The 26,301-nt window shown below is 34.5% G+C and overlaps 1 protein-coding gene across 1 annotated transcript; it reads left to right on the forward strand.

Annotated features, from left to right (window-relative positions):
- ACTR10 (actin related protein 10) lies at positions 1-24,435 on the forward strand. Its single transcript, XM_057731628.1, has 13 exons — positions 1-197; positions 2,284-2,356; positions 4,231-4,313; positions 5,461-5,569; positions 7,192-7,299; positions 9,175-9,242; positions 9,515-9,594; positions 15,931-15,966; positions 18,771-18,850; positions 18,929-19,002; positions 21,501-21,582; positions 22,519-22,720; positions 24,002-24,435. The coding sequence occupies exons 1-13, from the start codon at positions 121-123 to the stop codon at positions 24,181-24,183; spliced, it is 1,254 nt and encodes a 417-aa protein (XP_057587611.1). The 5' UTR covers positions 1-120; the 3' UTR covers positions 24,184-24,435.
- Positions 24,436-26,301: the final 1,866 nt, after the last annotated feature.

Below are 26,301 nucleotides of genomic sequence, written 5' to 3' on the forward strand. Positions count from 1 at the left end.
GCGAGGACCCCGCCGCCGCCGCCGCCGCCCGCGCTCCGTCGCCCCGGCCCCGCCCCCCGGGAGCTCGGGTAGGTCGGCAGCCGGGTCCGCGGGCTCCCTCTTTCCGGCCTGTGAGCTACCATGCCGCTGTACGAGGGCCTGGGGAGCAGCGGGGAGAAAACGGCGGTCGTGATAGACCTGGGAGAGGCTTTCACCAAGTGAGTGGCCGCGGCGCCGGCTGCGGTCGTCCGGAGGGAAGGGTGGGTGGCCGAGCCCCAGGCCCAGCCCAGGGCCTCGTCTCAGGTTCGGGACGCGGCTTATTCCCTCCGCGCAGCACGGCCCTGATTACCTGCAGCGTGGGCGATGCGGGTCCCGGGAATCTGGTGGCGCGGTCAGGTTCTGACTCCTGGAGAGGCCCAGGAGCCTTCGGGGGAATTGCCTTCCCTGCTGCCCCTGTCGACACCCCAGACCGAACGGATCCTTTGGGGTCATCTGTGCAGGGGACGGCAGCGATGACCTAGGCCCCGCTTGTCCTGGATTTACCTGCTTAGGAAGGTGGCAACCGAACTGTAATGCTTGATGACGACCTCCATTATTAAACATTTATTGAACAGAGATGCTATTGGTGCTGGAAACTCAAATGTATTTAAGACAGGGCTATTGCTTCCCAAGAGTAGAAAGTCGAATTAGGAAGACTGAAAGCATAAATAACTGAAGCCCTATACTTAATTCTCTAGAGATCCTTTGTTGCCCCCCACCCCCCAACTCTTAAATTAGGGAATTTAACAAGGCAACTTGTAAGCTAGAGTAGTGGTTCTCAACCTATTGGATGGCATAGATCTCTTTGACGACCGAAAGAAAGCCGCAAATACACAAACCTTAAAGTATTTACACACAGTTTCAAGGGTTGGTGGACCATCTCAGTGCTCCTTGGACTCCAGATTGAGAGTCCTTGTACTACGCTCAAGAAAAAGGAACGTGACAGCCAAAATTGCATCTTATATATATCTGAAATGGCAACATTTGAAAAAATTTTATATATCCCTGAACAGTGCCGACATGTAGTATGTATTTAATGACTATTTGTTGAACAAGTGGTCAAAAGAGCGTATTTAAGAATTGGAGGGGTTCCCTGGAGGTCCAGTGGTTAGGACCCGGCGCTTTCACTGCCGAGGGCCGGGGCTCAGTGCTCGGTGGGGGTACTAAGAGCGTGGCAAAAAACAACAAAACGCAGAAAGAATTGGATTTCAGGTGCTCCAGACTTGGATTTAGCATAGTCCTTGGTTTATGATATTCTGTTACTGTTCTATGCAAGATCCTCCCATGTAAATATTTCTTATTTATTTTTAAAGGCTTCTTTTAATAGCATAGTAAGTACTCACCCAAACATAATCATTTTAGGTATGTTGAAGAAATGAGAAGTGGAATGCTTTTATATAGGAGGATGGTTATTGACAAAGACAACAGGAGGGTGATAAGATGTGTTTATATAGCCAGCCAGTGGTTTGCATCCTGGGGAATTTGAGGAGCACTAGTACAGGTAAACATGGGGATGTGACTAAAAGAAGATGGAGAGAGCTATTTGGGAATAGGAAGAGATCACTGCTGAAAACCAGACAGGACAAGAAGAGATAATATTAAGACTAAATTTACATGGTAATGCTTTTTAACAACATTTTTACAGAGTTTTGTTTTACGTGAAACAGAAATGGAAATACTTAAATACTCAAGAAAGGAGAATAGTTTTTTAAAAAAGGATGAAATATTTAAGTTTAAAAAAATAATAGCAGTGAAGACTAATAATATGGGCAGAAGCTTGTTTTATGAATTCATGACGTATGAAGTGTGATTATAATTATGTCAAATACATATAGTTTAAAAAGTAGACCAAAGGAAACACATCAATGTGGAGGCTAATAATATTAGAATGATGGAATTATGAGTAACATGAATTATAGGAATGAAATCAGATAATGGAGTACAGATTCAGAACTGTAGAGATGTGTTACCTAAAATTCAAGTAAAATTAAAAACTGGAAAAAAAAGTTAATGCTACCCTAAATACACTGGTTTATTTCACTGTCACTAATTTGAAATGATTTTGTTTTTTACCTTTAATATATAATTATGAATAGATGGTATTAACTTTTCCTAAGTTTTTTTTTTGTCTCTGAATACATCAGAGATGTCTCTAGATGTTTTTGTGACTACTGCTTTGAAAAAAATGCAGAAAAACTTATTTCTGTGATAAATATATAAAAAGAATGTTATGTTGAATTGTTTCAATTTTCTATTTATTTGCAGATGTGGATTTGCTGGAGAAACTGGTCCAAGATGCATAATTCCTAGTGTGATAAAAAAAGCTGGCATGCTTAAGGTATTTTTTTTTTCAACAAATTAGCAAATAAATGCTGTACTGTAAAATGTTTTTAAATGTGACCTTAAATAAGATTGATTAGAACAGTGCTAAATGTATAGCTTAGACTGTGTTACAAGAAAACTTTTTTTATTCTTTATTTAGGTTTCATTTTGCATACCATAAAATTCACCTATTTTAAGTGTACAATTCAGTGATTTTTATTAAATATATCAGGTTGTGCAGCCATCACCACAATTCAGCTTTAGAACATTTTTGTCATTCCAGTAAGATCACTAATGCCTGTTTGTAGTTGATCCCCATTCCCACCCCCAGCCCACCACCAATGTTCTTTCTGTCTCTATAGATTTGCTTTTTCTAAATGAAATTATATAACATGAAGAGAAAGTTTTTAAACTTAGTGAAATAATTGCATGGGCCTTGTTATGTAGTTATAGAATCATTTTATTCTTACCCTGTTCAAAATATGAGACAGGTCCTCATTTCTTTATCTGTAATTCAAAAGACCTGTGAAAAACACATTTTTTAAAAGAAAGTTTCCTGCCAAAGTTAATTTTGCAAAGTAGGAAATGTAGGACAATAGAAAGAATAATTTTACATGCCATAAAATTTGCTTGTTAAAATCAAATACAGATTTTTCTACCATAGTTTAATATTTGTATTCCTGAAAAACCTCTCACTGATCACAGACAAAAACAGGTTTTGGGGGAAAATAGGGTTGGGTAGATTATTTAAAACCCATGTAACTGTAATCCGAGCACTAGCAAAAACAAAAGTTAATACCTCACGGCAAGATTGGAATAGCTTTGAGTCGCAGCTCAGTGTGGCTGGAGGCTCTCTTGAGGATATTGAAATGAAATAATTAAAACTGTTCATTGATGGGTGCTGAGACAATGCAGATATAGAAGTGCTGAGACAACGCAAGCTGTTAGTAAGAAATGCAGCCCAGTAATGAGTCTTGAAAGGGTCCACTCGGGAACGGGAGCCTCTGGTACACAGGATCATTTGAACTTTTTAAAAATAGATGTGAAAGAATGCTGATTTGTGTGACCACTGAGTTGATGACTTTTCTTTTCCTTGTTGAAAGTTGTAACTCTGCTATCATCATTTCAGCTCCTCTTGCCTAATATGAACTGTACAACCTTCATATTATATAGACATTCCCTTATGTAACAAATATGATCATACTTGTTTTCATAAAAGCACATGTTGGAGCAGGATACAGTAGATGGAGCCCTTGTGATGTCTTAGTGTTGACTTAGCACCCATGGTTTGATAGTGTTTGCTTTAGTGCTAATGGTGCATGTTTTCATTTTTGCCTCACATATTTATGAGCTGTTTACTTTGTGCCTGGCACTGTATCAGTTGAAGGAGGATATATCATAGGCAAGCCAGAAATAGTTCTTGCCCCATGGAGTTTGTAGTCTACTGGGAAGGTAGACATTTTACAAGTAATTAAATGGGATAATACTACAGGAGGAAAAGTGTGAATGCTGTGGGAGTGAATAACAGGGACTGAACCAAGTCTGGAGTGTTTGAGGAAGGCTTTGATGCTTTTTAATCGATGCTACATTTTATTGGTGATGCCAAAATGATGTCAAATGGAAGAAAAACGTGATGAGCACAGCTCTTTACTTACTGGGAACACAGACTTTTATTCCATAAACCAAAATATTTTGTCATCTTGGATGTGCCACCGGTTCTTAAAAATTTCCAATTTAAGTGATTAATCTATTTTTCATGTTTGTACCTATTCTCAATACAAATTGCTTTTGACTTATCACCAGAAAATCCATTAGTAAAATAAATAAGCATGTGTTAATTTGAGATTATTTTATTATTGTAAATTAATAAATAATTTTAATTTTTTATAGCCTATCAAAGTTGTACAATATAATATCAATACAGAAGAATTATATTCCTACCTAAAGGAATTCATCCACATACTGTATTTCAGGTAAAATGCAATTTTGTTCTCCCCCCCCCCCCCACCCCCAAGCTTTTCCAAGTGTCCATCATAGTGATATTTGGTCATATTATTTCTTTCTTGTTTTTTTCTTTAAGATCTTTTATTGAGATACAATTGACGTACAATAGACTGTATATATTTAAAGTGTACAATTTTGTCATTCAAAAAGTTCTGTATATATACTGATACAGAAAGATGTCTTAGATATTCTGATAACTAAAAAAAAGCATGTTGCAGAACATCTATGGAATGAATATTTCTGTTAAAATATATGCATATACATACACAATAATGAAAATATACAAACTGCTATAAGTGATAGTTTCTGGGTAGTAGAGGTATAAGATATTTTTATACTTTCCAAGTTATAAATTTCTATAATATTTGGAGTCTTGTGAGCATATACTACTTTTGTAGCTTAAAAAAAAGAAAATATATTTTTAATGGCTCAAGTTAGTATTCATAATAGGCTATAGTTTTTGTTTTCTGAGGTAAATGACTTAATAGATGTACATTTTCTGACACAGTGCATAGTAGTAAGAGGTCAAAAATGTTATCTTTCTGTGGCATATATATTGATATATACAATGGACTCCTACTCCTCCATTAGAACAAAACAGAACGAAATTTTGCCATTTGCGGCAACATGGATGGATTTGGAAGCCATTATGTTAAGTGAAATAAGTCAGACAGAGGAACACAAATACTGTATGATATCACTTGTTTGTGGAATCTAAAAAATACAACAAACTTGTGAATATAACAAAAAAGAAGAAGACTCACAGATGTAGAGAACAAACTAAAGGTTACCAGGGAGCAACATAGGGGTGGGGGAGTGAAAGGCACAAATTATTGGGTGTACAATAGGCCCAAGGCTGTATTGTACGACATGGGGAATATAGCCAATATTTTGTAATAACTGTAAATGGAAAGTAACCTTAAAAATTTAAAAACAATAAAAATTTTTAAAAATGAAAAAGTTATCTTCCACAGATAATAAAATGAAGATGCCTTTTTGTTATAAAGCTTCTTAAGTGAAGGTGGTATGGTTTCTCTAATCCTAACAAATTGCAGTATATACCAAAATAAATACAAACTTTTATTTATTTTTAAGAACAAAACTATCACTTTTCAGGCATCTGTTGGTGAATCCCAGAGACCGCAGAGTTGTGGTTATCGAGTCGGTATTATGTCCTTCCCACTTCAGAGAGACACTCACTCGTGTCCTTTTCAAGTATTTTGAGGTACTGTTTTTTATGTTGTTATTGTTGTTGGTAGGTACTCAAAGGTCCTCATTTTATTTCCTTCATTGAAAAGAGAAATTGGATGACAAAATAAACTGAATCCTCCTCAAACAGACCATTTATTTTCTTTCTTTGTGTGGTTATTTCTTGCGTAATTAGCATCTCATCTAATACTTAGATAACTGAAGGTTTCTTTTTATTGCTTTTTCTCTTGTTTATTTTAGTACAGGTTTTAAGTTTTGGGACTTTTTTCAGAAATTAAAAGTTATATTCTGTGTTGTGAAGTTTTATGATGTTTTTCTTCCAGGTCTTTCTAGTTTTCATTGTTTAGTTATGTTTACTGTTCTGAACTCTCCAATTCTTTCATTTTAGGCTTTAAATTCCTATTAAATGGATTATTCAAATAATGTCTCCCATGGAGTAAGTGTGCAATGCCAGGAATGACTCTTACATCTTGATACTAGTAATATTACTCATAGCTTTCATTTTATAGGAGTCAAGATTATTTTAAAGACCAAAATTGTGACTTAAATGATTACATTTCATAGTAGGCCAGAATCTTTTTTATTTAACTTTTTAAAAAATCTCTGCCTTAAGAATTGAGAGTTTTTCAGCAATTTAGAAGAGTGTATAAAATGTATACAATATATAAGAAATTAAGCACATATAAATGTAATTTTCATACATTCTGCTGAACACAAAATACATCAAAAATCACAATCTGTTTATGAGATAAGGGCAGTTAATATTTCTAAGCTATAATTTAGTAAGACAGGCACAGAGAAAGAGGTTACATGCCATCCTGTACTTACTGATGTCACCAATTCAGGAATTTGGTTTGCAGTAGGGAGAACACAAAATACAGCAAGAAGTTACTTCAGCTCTTATCTGAATAAAATAGATGATTTTCTGTATTTTTACTTGAACTTAGCATTTTAGTTGTGTTTATGTTAGTATCCTTATCTGATATTTAACCAGAATACCTGCTGTACTTAGATAAGGGAAATACAGTCATGATTTTGTTTGCCACTTGCTAATGATGGACTTCCATATTTTGATTGAATATTTACCTGATATTTGGGGTGTCCCCATATCTGGCACATTTTCACTGAAAAATGTTACTTATAGCTAAGAATTTTTGTAGTTCTTCAATTTAATTTTAACTGCTGTATTATAATATTTTAAAAATATAGTTCATATTATAAACTTTGTGAATAAGGACAGTTAAGAATTCTTTTTCTCAGTTTGTATTTTGATAATAAAGTCATCTCTTTATTTTTTAAATTTAGCATTTCTTTGAATGTATTTTTCTGGATCTCTTTTATTTTTTTCAGTTTTCCCTCCAAAAGAGAGAGAACTGAATTAATAAAACTACTTCATAATTGTCATTTTAGAATGAAACAGCTTAGGGAACTTAAAGAGTGTTTTTATTTATTACAGTGTATTTTGATTATTGTGTAAATTCAAATAAATCAACTAATTCTTAACTTAGTGCCATAAAATGGTTGAATAGGTATCATAATATAATTATGAACTTTTTCAAATACATTTAAAATGTAAGGGAAACATGTTTAACTACTGACATTCGTTCTGGTTTTGTTGTTGGCTTTGCTGTTTTCTAGGTTCCGTCTGTCTTGCTTGCTCCCAGTCATTTAATGGCTCTTCTTACCCTTGGGATAAACTCTGCCATGGTCCTGGATTGTGGATATAGAGAAAGCCTGGTGTTACCTGTATCCTTTTTGTAAACCAGCTAATTTTGCAGTTTTTTCCTCTACTTTAAAATAATTAGGCTTATTACAGATTGTTTTTATTGCATCAAGCTATTTTGGGTTATCATGTACAAATATGACATATGAGGAAAAAATTCACAGGATTGTGAGACTTAAATTTACTTTTTGTAGAAATTGTCATTATGACTTGGTCCCAGTATATACTTCAGAGATCAGATCTATTGCATTCAGTTTTTAAGAACATCAGCTAATTAGGATGTGTCAAAGAAGTTGGATAGGATAGTCAAGTTCTAAGAAAAGATTATGTGAAGAATAATTGGAAACAGAAATGAGAAAGTTAAATCAAGAAAAATTAAAACTTAATGGCACTATGAAATATGCCTTCAAATAGCTGAAGGGCTCACTGTGGAAAAGTAAATACATTTTTTTCTCTCTATTTCCTGTGGCTATCATGGGAGGAGTGTGGCATAAGGTTTATGAGTTCAGGGTTTGGAATCAAATACATACATAAGTGTAAATCTCAGCTAAGCTTCCTTCTAGTTGTATGATGTTGGTCAAGTAGCTTAATCTCTTTTGACCTCAGTTTCCTCATCTGTAAAGTGGGAATTATAACAATTCCACCTCAGAGGGGCATTGAGTGAATTGAGTGAGATAATGTATGTAAAGTATTCAGCACAGGATCTGGCACATAACTTGCGCAGTACGTGCTGTAGTTTTTGTATCATTTGCCATTGGGAAGAACTCCCTAGTAATTTAAACTGTTCCAAAATGAAATTACTGACTACAACTGGCCCATACCCCATCATTAGAAGACTTTTAAGTAAAGTATGGGTAAATGTCTCTTAGAAATGTTTGCTACGTTTGGAAAGGAGTTTGAAGTACATAAATGCAGGACTCTTGCAATTTTGAGATCTATGTATGTATTTATTAGAAGAAATACTCATGGGAAGGAAATCAAGAATCATTAGCACCTAAGGCACTAAGTTAGGCAATAGCTTTTTAGAATATAAAGTATTTGGTGTGTAAGTCTCAAAGCAGCCCTGCAACAAAAGTACTGTTCCCCTCATTATATGAATGAGAAGATTGCAAGTTGAGACAGGAAGTCGACCCAAGTTCATAGAAGTGTATAGCCAAGATACAAACCCATGTTTGTCTCCAAAGCCAGTGCTCTTACCAGCATACTTTTTTCCTTTTCGTAAATAATGTACTTATAAAACATCAGCAAAAACAATATGTAAAATACGGTAGCAAACCCACAGTACAATATTGTCCACTATCCTCTCAGCTGTAATAGAAATCCTCTCAGTTCTAATAGACATGTATGTAATTTAAAATTTTTTTAAGAGCTACAAATTTTCGAAATATAAATGAGATGAAATTAATAGTGTATTTTATTTAGCCTAATACGTTTAAAATATCATTGCAATATATAATCAACATAATAAATTATAATGAGATATTTTGCAGGTTCTTTATTACTAAGGTTTCTTTTTTTTTTTTTTTTTTTTTTTTTTTTTTTTTTTTTTTTTTTATTACTAAGGTTTCTAAATTTGCTGTGGAGTTTATTCTTACAGCGCATCTCAGTTCAGACCAGCCATGTGTCAAGTGCTCAAAAGCCACATGTGGATGGTGGCTACTTTATTGGACACCCAAGTTCTAATTCTCTGTGTGTCTGTATATATGTGTGTATGTATATGTTTAACTGTTTTCGTTGGAGAAGAAAAAAGACTCTGATTTTTCTGTAATTCTTAAAAAAAAAAAGAAATAAGAATCTGCCAGCCAAGCTGATTTAGAACAATAGTGCAGAGGTGAGGAAAATGCTCAGGGAAACACATTTTACCTCCTAAAATAGTAATATCCTTGACTACCTTTTAGATATATGAAGGAATCCCAGTACTAAATTGTTGGGGAGCACTCCCCCTAGGAGGAAAAGCTCTTCACAAGTAAGTTTCTTGGCATTTAGCACATTTCCTTCACCAGTGCCCAGAAAACCAGATGCTGATTATTTGACAGTGGTCAATAGAGGACTTTTAATATGGACATTTGATGTTATTTATTCCCCTCTTTATTAGCCTTGAATATATTCATCTTTTAAGGGTAAAACCACTTTTATTTAAAGCATCATAATCTGTTATAAAGGAAAAGTATTAAATAAGGAAAGGATATCAGTTGCAATATTTTAATTCCAATAAATTTTTTTTTTTTTAATCTTCAGGGAGTTGGAAACTCAGCTATTGGAACAATGCACTGTTGACACAGGTGCTGCTAAAGAACAGAGCCTTCCCTCTGTGATGGGTAAAATCATTTTAAACTATTTAAGAGTGGTTTACATTCCCTTTTCATTCAATTAATTTTTTTTTCTTTTGCCCCATTGCATAGTTATTCTTTTTCTCACATCACTCTGATGGCATGGCTCCAATCATTGAGCTATTAATCACCAATTCCAGTAGTTGAATCATTCTTTGTAGAACTTTTGACACTATGAATTATCATATACTCTTAATTTGTTTTTAATTTTATTGAAGTATAGTTGATATACAGTATTGTGTTAATTTCTGCTGTACAGCAAAGTGACTCAGTTATACATATACATATATATTCTTTTCATATTCTTTCCCATTATGGTTTATCACAGGATATTGAGTGTACTTTCCTGTGCTATACAGTAGAGCCTTGTTTATCCATCATATATATAATAGTTTCCATCTGGATTATCATATACTCTTTTTTTTTTCTTTAAGAACTTTTTTTGAGATACAGTTAACGGAAAATAAACAGCATATATTTAGAGTGTACAGTTTGGTATCCCAGTCTACCAATTCATTCCCTCCCAACCCTCTCCGTTTTCCCCACTTGGCATCCATATGTTTGTTCTCTACATCTATGTCTCTATTTCTGCCTTGCATTTCCTCTTTCATAGTTGTTAGCATTTGCCTTATGTATTGAGGGGCTCCTATATTGAGTGCATATATATTTATAATTGGTATCTCCTCTTCTTGAATGGATCCTTCGATCTTTATGTAATGTCCTTTCTTGTCTCTTGTAACATTTTTTATTTTAAAGTCTATTTTATCTGATATGAGTATTGCTACTCCAGCTTTCTTTTGATTTTCATTTGCACGGAATATCTTTTTCCATCCCCTCACTTTCCGTCTGTATGTGTCCCTAGGTCTGAAGTGGATCTCTTGTAGACAGCATATATATGGGTCTTGTTTTTGTATCCATTCAGCCAGTCTGTGTCTTTTGGTGGGTGCATTTAGTCCATTTACATTCAAGGTAATTATTGATATGTATGTTCCTATTACCATTTCCTTAATTGTTTTGTTTCTGTAGGTCCTTTTCTTTTCTTTTGTTTCCCGCTTAGAGAAGTTCCTTTAGCATTTGTTGTAGGGCTGGTTTGGTGGTGCTGAATTCTCTTAGCTGTTGCTTGTCTGTAAAGATTTTAATTTCTCCATTGAATCTGAATGAGATCCTTGCTGGGTAGAGTATTCTTGGTTGTAGGTTCTTCCCTGTCATCACTTTAAATATATCATGCCACTCCCTTCTGGCTTGCAGAGTTTCTGCTGAGAAATCAGCTGTTAACCCGATGGGAGTTCCCTTGTAGGTTATTTGTCATTTTTCCCTTGTTGCTTTTAATAACATTTCTCTGTCTTTCATTTTTGTCAGCTTGACTACTATATGTCTTGGCGTGTTTCTTCTTGAGTTTATCCTGTCTGGGACTCTGTGCACTTTGTGGACTTGGGTAACTATTTCCTTTCCCATGTTAGGGAAGTTTTCAACTAGAATCTCTTCCAATATTTTCTCAGGTCCTTTCTCTCTCTCGTCTCCTTCTGGGACCCTTATAATACGAATGTTGGTGCGTTTAACATTTTCCCAGAGGTCTCTTAGGCTGTCTTCAGTTCTTTTCATTCTTTTTTCTTTATTCTTTTCTGCATCAGTGATTTTCACCATTCTGTCTTCCAGGTCACTTATTCGCCCTTCTGCCTCAGTTAATCTGCTATTGGTTCCTTCTAGTGTATTTTTCATTTTGGTTATTGTGTTGCATGTCTCTGTTTGCTCTTTAATTCTTCTAGGTCTTTGGTAAACTTTTCGATCTTTGCATCCAATCTTTTTTCAAAGTCCTGGATCATCTTTACCATCATTATTCTGAATTCTCTTTCTGTAAGGGTGCCTCTCTGCTCTTCATTTAGTTGTTTTTCTGGTGTTTTATCGTGTCCCTTCATCTGGTACAAAGTCCTCTGCTTTTTCATTTTCTCTAGCTTTCTTTGGCTGTGGTTTTCAGTTCCACAAGATGAAATGCTGCTGATACTGCTTGATACTGCTGTCTGCTCTCTTGTGGAGGAAGCTATCTGGATTATCATATACTCTTGATATTATCTCTTCCCTTGTCTTTCAGGACTTTTCTTCCTTTATGGTTTTCTCTTATTTCTCCAAGTATTCCTTCTTAGTTTCCTTTGCTCTTACTTTCTCTGCTGATATTCTTCTAGGGATGTATTTTTTGTTCCTTTTTTCCCTCGTATACTGGCTTTTTAAAAGTGATCTCATGTGTTCCTGTAACTTCAGCTACATCTGTGTGCTGTTGATTCTTAAGTGTATCACTGGGCCTGACCTTCTTCTAAACTTCATATTTTCAACTTTAGATATAAACTAGGCATACCTCTAGGCCCCTCAAACTTAAGACTCCCAAAAGTAAACACATTATCTCTCCCCCTAAATTCATTTCAACAAATCATTATTAGATAATCTCTTCCCGAGCTCCCATTTTAGAAAACTGGGAGTTTATCAATCCTTTCACTTCTTCCTCAGAAATCTCGTTTCATCTCTTTTTTTTTTTTCTGTCCTCCACAACACAGAACATCTGAAAACAAAGACATTGTAAACTAGGCCCTCATTCCTTCTTTTTTTTTTTTTTAAGTAATTTTTTTTATTGGCTCTGTTGGGTCTTCGTTCCTGCACGTGGGCTTTCTGTAGTTGTGGCAAGTGGGGGCTACTCTTCATTGTGGTGTGCAGACTCCTCATTGCAGTGGCTTCTCTTGTTTCAGAGCATGGGCTCTATGTGTGAGGGCTTCAGTAACTACTGAAGCAGCACATGGGCTCAATAGTTGTGGCGCACGGGCTTAGTTGCTCCACGGCATGTGGGATCTTTCTGGGGCAGGGATCGAACCCGTGTCCCCTGCATTGGCAGGTGGATTCTTAACCACCGCACCACCTAGCAAGCACCCCTCATTGCTTCTTGCTTGGATTATTACAGGAGCCTACTCTTTAGACCCATTTAGTCTATTTCACACTGTTGGCAGGAACAACTTTCACAAAATTAATCTGATTACATTGCTCTTTTACTTGAGAATTTTCCTGGCCCCCACAGGTTAAAATCCAAGTTATCTGTTTGATATGCATGTTTCTTCACAATCTGACTTTATTCTACCTCTTAGTTTTAACTGCTAACTCAACCCTTTGCACCTTATTTCAGCTACAGTAAAAATTTCATACATCTTCCAGGCCATAGTCCTGGCACCGTTGTTCTTCCACAACCCTGTGTCTTCATTTATACTATTTCTTTACCTGGTATGTTTTTCTTTACCTATTTGGGTTTTTGATCCTTGTACATGTAGCTGAAGAGTTATCTTAATTGTGAAGCCTTCCCTAAGCAGAGTGAATTGCTCCCCTCTCTGTTACACCCTCAGCAGTATTTATTATAGTACATATAACAGCCTCATTTGCCTATTAACTGTTTCCCTCAGTAGACTTTGAGAATCCCCGTCTTATTTATTTTTCAAGTGCCTGGGCACTGAGTAGATGTTGGAAAGAAAAAGGCACGTTGTTAGGACATTTATCCTTGCATACATTGTTTTCCTGTTGTTCTTTAGGTAGTTAAGATAATAGCATTCTTCATTCTGTAGATCAGATTATAATTTTTCTATTCCAGATAAACTGTTACCTTTTTAGTATATCATGACGACAGGTAGTTAATAAAAGATATCCAAAGATAATAAGTTTAGTGTCACATCCCAAGTTTGTTTTGTTTTTGTGGCCACACCATGGCATGTGGGATCTTAGTTCCCTGACCAGGGATCGAACCCATGCCCCCTGCAGTGGAAGCGCAGAATCTTAACCACTGGACCGCCAGGGAAGTCCCCCAAGATATTTTTAATAAAGGTCTTCATTAAAACTATGACATTTCCCTCAAATTCTGAACTGTATGTTCTTAGACACCCTTTCTTTAACCAACTGTCTTGGATTCTGATTCTAATCTTTCCCTTTCATATGTGCTAAAATCTTGAGTCTGCAATAGTTAGCCTTATAGTCCTAATAATTGAGGAATTAAATCTTATCACTGTTTGCTGAAGGATCCACTTAGGAGGATCAGAAACACAAATATATTTTAAATATCTCTTGTTGAGGTCCTTAGCAAAGATTAGATATGTCTTACATATACTTGGGTATCCTTAAGTGAACTCTGAATGAGCCTCTTTCATTTAGTATTTAGAACTGAGTTCAAAAAAGAGTGAATATACTAACTTAAAACTTATAAAGACTAAGTACATTGATTTGAAAAGTGAACAGTTGAAAAGTAAATTATATATAAAATATTATACTTCTTATTTTCCTAAATTAGCTGACATATAAGTATGATTTTTCAAAGCTAGAGCCAATGAATGCCTCTTATTTCTATTCCTCATCTGCAAAGTTTAAATGGCTGTGATTATTCACTAGGATTGAGAAGCCCCTTCCCAAAGCAGCATCTACTCCCAGCTAAAATAAGCCCTTTATTTTCAAGCCTGCCTTCCATGTTGTCTAAAGAAAACTGTTTTTCATATTACCAAATGTCTTTGGCACATGTTGGAACTTATTTGAATATTCCTAGAGAGAGTTTAGCACATGTGAAATGTTATGGTTTTTAGCACTTACTGTTAAATTTGTAGGTTCTTATAATCTAGTTACATTTCTCTTATCTATTTATAGCCAGGTTTAAGTCATTTTGGAAATCTTTATCCCCCGTGAGATAAATTCTAACATTTAACAATAGGAATCTTCAGACTTCTTGATCACACGCTGGCCCCATCAGTAAAAAAAATTGGGGGCGTGTACCTGCAATACATATTTATGTTTATATTTATAAACTATATGTGTATCATTATTACTGTATTATGAAACACAAAAGTAAGAATTTGGAAAGGACAATATAATAAAGGTAAAATAATAATTCTAAAGTCACACTTACTAATGGTAAATTTTTTTCTCCCCCTCAAAAAAGCAATGTGATTAAATACTGTTTATTATTTTTTAAAGGTTATGGCTTAGCATTTTGAAGGTGTGGTTTTTAACTTTATCTTATTCTTAGTTTCAGTGGTTGTCATAACTTAAAGATGTAGCTAACAGGATATGTAGCTCCAGATGGAAGAAGTGCATAATTACCCTTATTAAGTCATGATTCCTTTTGTAGCTATAAGTTTCTGTCTTCATTGATGTGAATAATCTGTTCTTTCAAATCAATCAGAATATTTTTACATACTTGACAATGGGTTAAAAATTCTGAATTTAGAAGATTCTAAATTTAGAAAATTTTGTTTCTGAGTCTGACTTGGAAAACTGGATTTATTAGCAACAAAATCACAGAACAGTGGTAACATATCCAAACATTATCTTCTAAAGTCTTCCTATATTATACAGATTTCTTTGAATAGGTACTTTCTCATTCATTTTTTTAAATGTCACGTTTACCTTGAAGAAAAAAATTAAAAGTCTGTGTGTGATCCTTTTTACAAGTATGTATTAGGTTAACATGTCACTGTCATTTATTATGACAGGAAAGAAAAGCAAACTTGAAACTTCACTCTTTGTAAAACAAAAATAGATAGCTCATGTTCAGGCCCTACCATTTCTTCTAAGTGCTTCAACACAACATAACCAGCAAAATCTTTTTATGATAGAAAAGTTTTTTTGGCCAATTCCTATCTAATGGCAATAATTCTACTATATTTTTAAGGTCTTGTTTTTATCAAATTTATGAGTATTAGTGACATTCTTTAGCACTTTGTGCACATCTGGCTTCAGCTTCTGTGCTTTGGCTTGGTTTTGAATGCTGAAGTTTCTTCCCTAAAAGCAAAGTTGATTTTTCTATTTGGCTTTTAAAAAAGTATAGTACTTTTTTTAATTAATTTATTTATTTTTATTTATTGGCTGCATTGGGTCTTCATTGCTGTGCGTGGGCTTTCTGTAGTTGTGAAGAGCCGGGGCTACTCTTTGTTAAGGTATGCAGGCTTCGAGCAGAGCTTCTCATTGTGGTGGCTTCTCTTGTTGCAGAGCACGGGCTCTAGGCTCTCGGGCTTTGGTAGTTGCAGAACATGGGCTCATTATTTGTGGCTCGCAGGCTTTAGAGCGCAGGCTCAGTAGTTGTGACACACGGGCTTAGTTGCTCTGTGGCATGTGGAATCTTCCCAGACCAGGGCTCGAACCCATGTCTCCTGCATTAGCAGGTAGATTCTTAACCACTATGCTACCAGGGAAGCCCTATAGTACTTTTTGATTTTTGTTAGTTTGCTGAAATGGGAAACAGAAATGTGAATGCAATTTAACAGACTGTTTCTGCTTATTAGAGTTCTATCGCTCTAAATAAAATTTCTGTTTTAGGTTCAATTCCAGAAGGTATCTTGGAGGACATTAAAGGTAAACTAAGTGCCCATTTTTGTCCCCTTCATCATTAACTATTCATTTGGAGGGCAAGATTTTTAAGTATTTACATAGATCCAAAATATATTAAATTCATAATGTAATATCCTAAAATTATTTAACATATAGGCTATGCAATAATGTAAATTAAATAAAATTTTGGTTTTTCTTCAGATTAATGGAAGCTTTTGGCATTCCTTTTTTGTTTTTTTTTGGCCGCATCATGTGGCTTGTGGGATCTTAGTTCCCCCACCAGGTACTGAACCCAGGTCCTCAGCAGTGAAAGTGCAGAGTACTAACCACTGGACTACCGCAGAATTACGTTTTGGTGTTACTTTTGATGTATTATTGAAGAAACTTTGTAGTGATAGAGTATACAGAGTTACTAGGGAATTAGTAGTTTTCACAGTATGAATGAACAGTTACATTGCTTATGAAAGCCACTGATTTTATGTTGTTTAGCATTTTTTTATACTCTAGTATTTTAAAGGTCGTTTTTATAAGGTCAGTCATTTTACTGACTTCAGAAATTCTAGAGTTAGGTAAAGTATATTAGATTCACTTTAATAAGATATATTCTCCTTTGCTAGAGTGTGTTTTTATGATAATGTTTAAATTGAGTTTTCTGGTATTTTCATTCACTGTAAGGAAAAGCAGTTAAACTATAATGTTCTTCATTACTGAAAGTGTCATGTAAAATTAATACTCTAGAATATTTAATAGAGAATTTGACAATAATAGATTTTAGAGTTAAATGGGACCTGGAGATAAGCTGGTACAATTGGGTCCCTGAAATATTAAATGGTTAGTTCAGTGTCACACAATAGGCAGGGTTAGAGCTAGGGCTGCAAAACAGATCTTGTTCTTCATTCTATTGCTTACTTATATGGTACGATTACCTAAAATCTCTTCAGTTATTATAAACTTTCAGTCATTTGTACATGCTTATTGCAAAAGCTCAAATAATACAGAAATATCTCAAGTGAAATAAAGTTTGCCTTCCGTTCTTCCAGTCCTATCCCGCATGATGTAATAGTTGATAACTCCTTGGAATGTTTTTTTCCATATATCTTCCAACTTGTGAAAAGATGTTTAACTTACCCATTAGCCAGGGAAACATCAGACTGGCAAAAATTTGAAATATAGACATTTAGTATTTGTGAGATTATGGGAAAATTAATATATTGCTATTAGTAAGAATTGAAAACGAACCTTTTTGGAAAGCATTCTGACATATTTATAAAAATTGAGACGTGTGCAGCTTATCTCAGAGGGTACATTGAATGATGTTTAGTGACTTCATAATAAGGAATACCATATAGCTTTTAAAAAGGAGGAGCTAGATGTATGATTGATTTGGAAGGATATCCATAATATATTAAGGGGAAAAGCATGTTGCTGAATAATATGTACAGTAGGAACCCATTCCTATTAAAAACAAATATGCAATTTATACACATACTCCTGCACGTTCATTGTATTAGCTACTTACATAGTACCTAAGGTTTTTCAATTATTTTAAAATCCTTACGTGTAATTTATCTGTTCTTGGATTTTTAATTCGGTGAATTTGGTTTCCTTAAAGAAGAACACCTTCATATGCCAAGTATGTAAGATGTTGAGGTCTAGGTATTTACATTGCTTAGTTATGAGGACTTACAGTATAAAATATATAAGTAACTTGACCACCTAGCTTATTGCCTAACATATTAACATATTGTAAATCCTTTTTTTTAATTGAAGTATAGGTGGTTTACAGTTGATTTATGGTTAATTTACAGGATACAGGAAATTGACTCAGTTAAAAATATTCTTTTTGTTTGTTTCTTCTGGCCACACCAAGCGGTGTGTGGAATCTTAGTTCCCTGACCAGGGATCAAACTTGTGCCCCCTGCATTGGGAGCATGGAGTCTTAACCACTGGACCACCAGGGAAGTCCCCAGTTATATATATATTCTTTTTCAGAATCTTTTCCATTATAGGTTATTACAAGATATTGAATATAGTTTCCAGTGCTATAGTGGGTCCTTGGCATATTATAGATTCTTAACAAATACAGTTTGAATTAGTAAATGAAAATAATTTTGTATAATATATGTTTATGTCAACATGTTTTGCAAGTAATTAATCAAATCTTTAGATTTCTTGCTCTCAACATCAATTTTGTCTCTACTTGAAAAAAGTTTTTATTCCTTACCTATTTCTGAAAATGATTTGCATCTGCTTATTATAAAAGGTACTTTGCAACAGAAATAATCTTTAAAAGAATGTGTTCAAAGAGAAAAAAAAGGTGATATAGTGTGACAGGAGGGAGAAAACAATCATGCCAGAAAACCCTAAACTAAGGAGTGTTACTGCAACTAAGACCAAAATTTAGCTTTGTGTTCTGGCCAACCAAGATTTTTAAAAAAGAACAGGATAGATACATAAGATTAGATATAAATCAGTCTGGTTCAAAGAGAGCTGCTGTTCAGTTAGAAAGGCTGCATCTTCATGATGCTAAAATTTATCTTTATTATGGTACTGATTATACAACGAATAACAAAGAATATAATAGTTTCCTCAAATGCGGTTTTTCTTTTTTTTAATGTGGCTTTGTGGAAGACGAACATGGAACATGTCTTATGATTCCTCAGTGAATGAAAAGCTTTTTTATATGTGAATAAATTGTTGTAAGCTAACTAAAGACAGTTTATAAAATCTGAAGGAACAGATAATTAACATGTCCACTTGAACAGATTTGTTTTAACTGGGACATTGACTCAATCACAAACCATAACAATGTCTCCTTTTCTTTTAAGTGCGCACTTGCTTTGTTAGTGATCTGAAGCGTGGATTAAAAATCCAAGCAGCAAAATTTAATATTGATGGGAATACTGAGGTAAGCTAGAAGTAAATGTATGTTATTTTTCCCGAGGTGGTAATTTGTGTACTTATGCTTGTGATATTTATATTTCAGCGTCCCTTACCACCCCCAAATGTTGACTACCCATTAGATGGAGAGAAGATTTTACATGTCCTTGGATCAATCAGGTTAGACCTTAATTTTTATGAGCAAAATAATGAACTAAAATAAATTTTTGGCTTTAATATTTGTATAAGCCTTTAGTATTGTTGATTTCATAATTATGTGTTTTTCATTAAGCCTCATCATTCATGACTATTTTTATTATTCAACTTTTTATTGTTTTAAAACAAAAAAAAATTTGTTTCTATTCTCCAGAGTAATTCAGAATTAATAGTTCTTTGAGGTGGAGAATAAAGTATGATACTGTAAAACAGGATTCATCAAACTTTTTCTGTAAAGGACCAAGTGGTAAATACCTTAGGCTTTTTGGGCCATATGGTCTCTGTTGCAACTACTCAGCTCTACAGCTGGAGTACAGAATCAGTCATAGGGAATATGTAAATGAGTAAGCATGACTTGTGTTCCAGTAAAACTTTATTTGCAAAAACAGACAGTGGGCTGGATTTGGCTTGCAGGCCACAGTTTGCTGACTCCTGCTTTAAAACCTTGTCTTGTTAGAAAGAATGCATTCTTCCAAAATACTAAATCTTTAGGACCAGTCAATAATTCACTTTTTTATTATTCATCATTTGGTCTGATGATACAAGTTGTCAAGGACTTACATAATTATATTGGTAACAATGTAATTTTTGTTCATACCCAAGCTATATAAAATTTGTATTATAAAAGTTTCATCTGTGAAATATTGGATCAGAAGATGCACAGAAAAGATTCATATAAATATAGAAGATCCTATTAGATTTTGAGATAATTAACATAGAGATTGAGATACTAAAAGGATGAACATAAATATACAGATATTAAAGATAGTAGGTTGGGGAAACAAAAAAGTGAGAGTGCAACACTTTTTGGTGGTAACTTTTTATCATTTTTCCTCTTATTTAAGTTAGTTATATTCACTAATTTACTATTTAAAAATTTCTCCTGATTGTTTAGTGCGGCCCAGAATGAGAAGAAAATAAGTTTATTTTCTACCCTAACATTTCATTGCTTAAGTAATAATTGTTAAATTATGTCATTTCAATATCAAATTAACTGACAAAGATTTGGAAAAAGAAAACTGATGCTTTGTGAGTATTCAGCTTAACTGGTAGAAGGGAAAGTGTGCAGGCATAGAGGCAAGTGACTATGAGTGAGCGAGTGTTCAGCAGACTGTAGGCCTCAGTATACTATACTGATAAAATGGGCAGTTAACAAATAGGCTGAATATGAGGAAGAGAATTTTGTATTTTGAAAAAGATTCAAAAAAACTTTACTGCACATAGTATGCTCCCAATTTCATTTTAAAAAATATTGAATGTATATGTGTATTTATATGTATAATTTTGTATTGCATTGGTTAGGGTTCAGTTTGGTTACCAATTATACAAACCTGAAAATAGTGGCTTCAACAAGATAGAATGTCTGTCATTTAAGAGAAATTCAGAGGTAGATAGTCCAAGGATGGTATGACATCTGCCACCAGGAACCCAGGCCTCGTTCCACCTGTCATCTTTGTCCTTGGCGTCCAGGGTGCTTGCTGGAGTTAGCTACTACATCTGTGTTTCAAGCTTGCAGTCCTAGGAAGGAAGAGAGAAGTGCTTCCTCTCCTTTTAAAGGAGACTTTCTGGCAGTCTCACATACCACTTTTCTCATTGTCTGGTGCTAAGCTACATCTAGCTGCAAGGAAGGCTGATGAATACAGTGTTTCAACTGGGGAGGGGCATTGTATCCAGTTTAAAATGGAGTTTTGTTTTTTTCAAATAATTATAGATTCACAGGAAGTTGGGAACATAATATAGAGAGGTCCCATGTACTCTTTACCTAGTTTCTCCCAATGGATACATCTTATATAACTATAGTACAATATCAAAACAGTAAATTGGCGTTGGTGCAACGTGTATATATTGTTCTGTGTAATTTTATCACATACAGATTTCAGTAATCACCACCACCGCAATCAAGATATAGAACTATTCCATCACAACAAAGGTCTTCCTTGTGCTACCAGAAATAGGGTTCTTTTAATTTGAAAATGAACAGGAAAATGAATACTTTATTAGGTAACTTGCCATCTTTGCCATGTAGTGTTTTTAAAAACAAAGAAATACTTTGGGCTGGGGAGAGGGGAAGGGTCTTTTTTTTTTTTTTAATCTGTTGTATCACTACTGATCTGCTTGTTGAATTCTACTAACTTCTACAGAATTCCTCTCCTTTTCTGTTATTAGGATTAAGGTGGACAGAATATATGTAAAGCTATACCTAATGATAGTTTACAGCTGGTACTTAGGGAGTACCTCCTGTGTGCCAGGCACTGTTCTGTTAACTCACTGACTCTTTATCGCAGTACCTGTGAGGCAAGTGCTGTTATTCTTCTCATTCACAAATGCAGACACCTTGTGTTTTAATCATTACTCTACATTAACATAGTGCTGGTACTTAAAAATATGTCAGTAGAACTAATGGTACGTACTGTGTCGTATTATGTGATGCCAACAAAACTCTCTGTTTTTAATCTCATTAGAGATTCAGTTGTGGAAATCCTTTTCGAACAAGATAATGAAGAGAAATCAGTTGCCACTTTAATATTGGATTCCCTTATGCAGGTATTTTTATGTTTTAAAAGGTTTCAATTTATGACTACAGCCCTTTATAGAGAAATTTTTAAAATTATATTGTCTGTATTTTTGAATTTAGCCATTAGTTACCTTTTTTAGCTTTTATGTGAAGTTTTATAGTTAATGAGTTTTACTTTGGCACTGAGATATGGTATCCAGAACATTTCAAACCCAGCGGTAATATGTGCTGTAGACACATTATGCATTTTTTCCATGATGATACCATATTTTTATTTTGTACCTAGTATGGCTTTTACTTTCTTCAAATGCAGGTTTGTATAGTATTAAGTTTTTCATTCCACAGGGTATGTGATATATGTCGTTTTTGTTTAATGACTATGGAACCATAGAACTCCTGTGAAATAGGAGAGAGAGAGATTTTATCTACCTCTGTGGCTTTACTTGGGAACTTTTATGAAAAACATAATGTCACTGAAGGACTTTAACATTCCTGATGCTTAGAGAGAACTGATGTGGAAACAGTTTTTCTAAGTATGTTATTTTCCCACTCGACAACTGGCTCTGGATATAGTCGAGATAGTACCTTAGAAAAATTATGTTTCCACATTTTTCCTTACTAAAAAAGAAATGGAAAGTTATTTCTTCTCATGTTCTTTGCTCAACTCAGTCATTCTACCCTGAAAATGAGAATATTCCCATATTACTACTATATGCCCTGTGGAATTTAAAATTCTACACTATTAACTTTTTAAGTCTTTAAGGATTTATGTAGGTACATGGTAATCTTATCATGGTGGTTTATTTGCCACGTGAAAAACTCCCTTGTTAAAGAGACTTTGCTGTGGCCTTTTTTGTTATACAAATGTTCACCTAATAATGTGCATGTTTTCTTAAATTCAGTCAAGCATTATTTATTTATATAGTTAAAGTTAATCCTTTTGTTTTCTTTCTCTTTAATAACAGTGCCCAATAGACACCAGGAAGCAGCTAGCAGAGAATTTGGTAGTAATAGGTGGCACGTCTATGTTGCCAGGATTCCTCCACAGACTACTTGCAGAAATAAGGTATTTGGTAGAAAAACCAAAATATAAAAAAACACTTGGCACCAAGACATTTCGAATTCATACTCCACCTGCAAAGGCTAATTGTGTAGCCTGGTTGGGAGGTAAGAATTTCTCTTTTTTCTTTCTCCTGTTTTGTTGTTGTTGTTGTTGTTTTTGGCCGTAGCAGGATCTTAGTTTCCCGACCAGGGATCGAACCCAGGCCCCCAGCAGTGGAAATGAGGAGTCCTAACCACTGGACCTCCAGGAAATTCCTAAGAATTTCTTTTTTTAAAATAATGATTATATAGTAATTGGTTCCTGAATGACATTACTAATGGTTATATTAGAGTAGATGATTCGTTGTTCGAAATTGCCTACTTAGTAAACTAATAGAACTATTAAATAATTGTCTTTGAACATTTATATTTCCTTAAATTATTAATTTCCAGAATTATATACCTATTTCTCTTGGCATTTGCACTTCAGTGTTTTTTAAGTGAACTTCTCTGTCCAATTAAAGTCATCCCACATAATGATAGTGATAGCTATGCATTTATTTTAATTATGTCACCATTGCTCAAAACACGTTTTAATTCCTTACAGAGCTAATTTGTGAGCCATATATGAAAACTGACCTCTTTATAATTACACTTTATTTTGTGACTGAGTTTATTGAATGTTTAGGAAATGATAGTTTTATTGAAATAAGGAAATAGCCTAATCAAGAGACTACTTTGAAGAGAGAACAATCATGGATATGTATATTTGTATAAGTTCTGATATGTGTCTTATGATGTAGTTACACCTCATAGGTGGCAGGATCATTTAGAGAGAAAAACCAAGTCTTGAGATTTTAAATTGATATAATTGTATTTCTTGTAAAGTAGAATTTAGTCAAAACGTAATTTTCACCTAGGAAGAATGGATTTAGTCACTAAATTTTGAAAGTGTCTTGTGGATCTTTATAAGGTCTTCAGCATAGACTCTTAGGATATTATGGTTGGCTTATTGGGTTTTGCACTGTTTTGTTTACCGACAGGTAATCTTAGAGCTGTGGCAAAGAAAACTAAGATTATTATTTATTGTGTTTACACAGAGTTGAAAATACTTTCCACCTTACTCTATCTCACTCTACCTGCATTTAAACACAGTAATACTTAGCATATTCACTTTAATCTATTTGAGGCCAGCTAAGTTATTTTCAACACAGGAGTTATGGCTTACCCTGTTTTTCAAAATACAGGATATAGAACAACTTAACTGGAACTAATTTGAAGACTGTGAATATGCATTACTGAATCTTACCTGTTCTCTCTTGTCATATAATGAAGTGGATGTATGTGTACATAAAATTTTCCAGTTAAAGTTTTCATATCAGCTCTAAAAATATTTTTACCGCACAGGAGCTATTTTTGGAGCACTGCAAGACATACTTGGGAGCCGTTCGGTCTCAAAGGAATATTATAACCAGACAGGCCGTATACCTGATTGGTGTTCTCTTAATAACCCACCTTTGGAAATGATGTTTGATGTCGGGAAGGCTCAACCACCTCTGATGAAGAGAGCATTTTCCACTGAGAAATGAAAGTTTGATTAAAATTCAACTTTGCTTCATTTCAAGTATCTCGTTAATTACAAGCAAATTGTACAAAGTATATAGGATGCTGTTAGAGACGACTTTAGTAGAAGTGAAAGCATTTCTGTAATAATACTTCACGTTAATGTTTAATCGTTTTGACTTTGGTTTCTCTTGTATAATGATAGAATGGTAGCTGATGCTTATGAAATTAGTTGTATTTATATCAATAAAATATAGTAAAGCAGTTTAATTTTGGAAGTTTGTTATATAGTTCATTTTTCAAAAAGAATAAAAACATTGTCCCTCCAAAATTCACATAATCTGTCCTGGGCATTGGAGACTCCACTACTTTCATTATTTTCAACAATCATTTCATTTAAAGAATACTGTTACCATTTCCAGTTATTTCAAATATTGACATGGATCTGTGTCTTAAAATCTTTTTGTTTTGATATTTGTGTCCATGTTAAAATAATGCCGCTTTTGGACTGAGAATGTTGGGTAGCATAGTTAAGCATTTGGTAAGCAAAATGCGGAAATTCACTTTTTAACTTTATAGTTTATTTTATGAATTCCTAAGAAAAGTATTTCATTTTTATGTAAAGATATTCATTTTATGCATTTTTATATAAATGCTTTATAAACATGTATTCATAATGTCTTTAATCTTTTGTGCTTTTTATCTTCTCAAGGCAGGGGTTCTTTGAAATACGTACTCAGTCATTGTTTCATTTTTATTTTTGTTTTTCTAACTTTGTTTTTAATGAGCTACTTCTTATTAGAATTTTGCTGCTTTTGTTCTTTCTAAGTACCTGTGAAGATGGGAATATATACATATGCATGCTCATAGTCCTGAAGGCTGAGTAGCAATTTATACATTTTCTAGACTATATACATCCCAAGTCCATTTTTACTCTTAGTTTAATCATTTTGATTGTCCTTTTTCTGGATCCTTCCTAGTTTTGCCGTATGCTTTATGTATGAAGCTACCAACACTAAGTAACACTTGAAAGAGCTGGTTCCTGGCATTAAGAGTAGGAAAGGATTCATTTTTATCTTTGTGTGTGTGTGTGTGTATTACTTTTTAAAATACTTCTAGCTCTTTGTTACCATGTAATATTACTTCAGTAGCCCCAAACTAAGATTCATTCAGTATTTATTGACTCTCTGCTGTGTATCTAGTATAGTTTTAGATGTAAATGCTGCAACATTAAAACATGGACCTTTGCCCTTAGAGGGATTAGAGGTTAGCAGAAGTGGATGTGTACACAACTGATAATACAAAGCAGAATGTGGTGTGTGCCATGAAGGGATCAATTGCTTATTGCTGACGTAGTTAGTTCTGACCAGGGAGCCAAGCAACGCTTCATAGAGGAGGCTTTTGACCTTGTTCCTGAAGGATGAGGAAAATTTCAATAATTGGGGGCTATTCCAGGCTATGTGAACTGAATTCTGTACACAAAATCTTAAAGCATTTGGCATTGAGATGAGGCATTGCTAATTATAATTTAGGATGAAATCACAAAGAACTTGAAAGCCATATTAAACCAGTGAATAAAACTATGAAAATTCAGTTTTACCATCCAGTTTCCCAATATATTCATTCCTAGAGTGAGACTCCTCTGTCCTCTGGGGCTTACCCCTTTCCACAGCACCCTTTCCCCCAAAGTAGTGATCTTTCCCATAAGCACGTTATCCGTAACCCAGGCACTTAAAATTTCACCTTGTATTTGTTTGTATGCAGGTTTTGTCTTCCTTTCTGGAATATAAGGTCTGTAGGAACAAAGCTCCATTTCTTAACTTTGAAACCTCCCAGTGGGATGGCCAAGAATAGGTGTGCTGCTAATTGTCAGTTGTATGGCTTCAGTATTTTATTAACATTAGCTCTTGTAGTAAACATAAAATTGTCTTTTGTAGAATTTGGATTATTTATTAGAATATTTTCATTGTTGAGTAATACAAAATATAAGGTCTCTCACTGAGATATAGCTTTAAACACAGCTATAAAGTGGCAGACACCCAGTGGCTGAGGTTAAGGAATGGAGCCCTCTGTTAAGGGTGAATTGTGTGCCCCAGAGAGAGATGTTGAAGTCCTAACTCCTAATACCTGTGAATGTGGCCTTA

Source organism: Hippopotamus amphibius, chromosome 4 (genome assembly GCF_030028045.1).
Source record: "Hippopotamus amphibius kiboko isolate mHipAmp2 chromosome 4, mHipAmp2.hap2, whole genome shotgun sequence".
In the NCBI taxonomy this organism is placed as follows: domain Eukaryota; kingdom Metazoa; phylum Chordata; class Mammalia; order Artiodactyla; family Hippopotamidae; genus Hippopotamus; species Hippopotamus amphibius.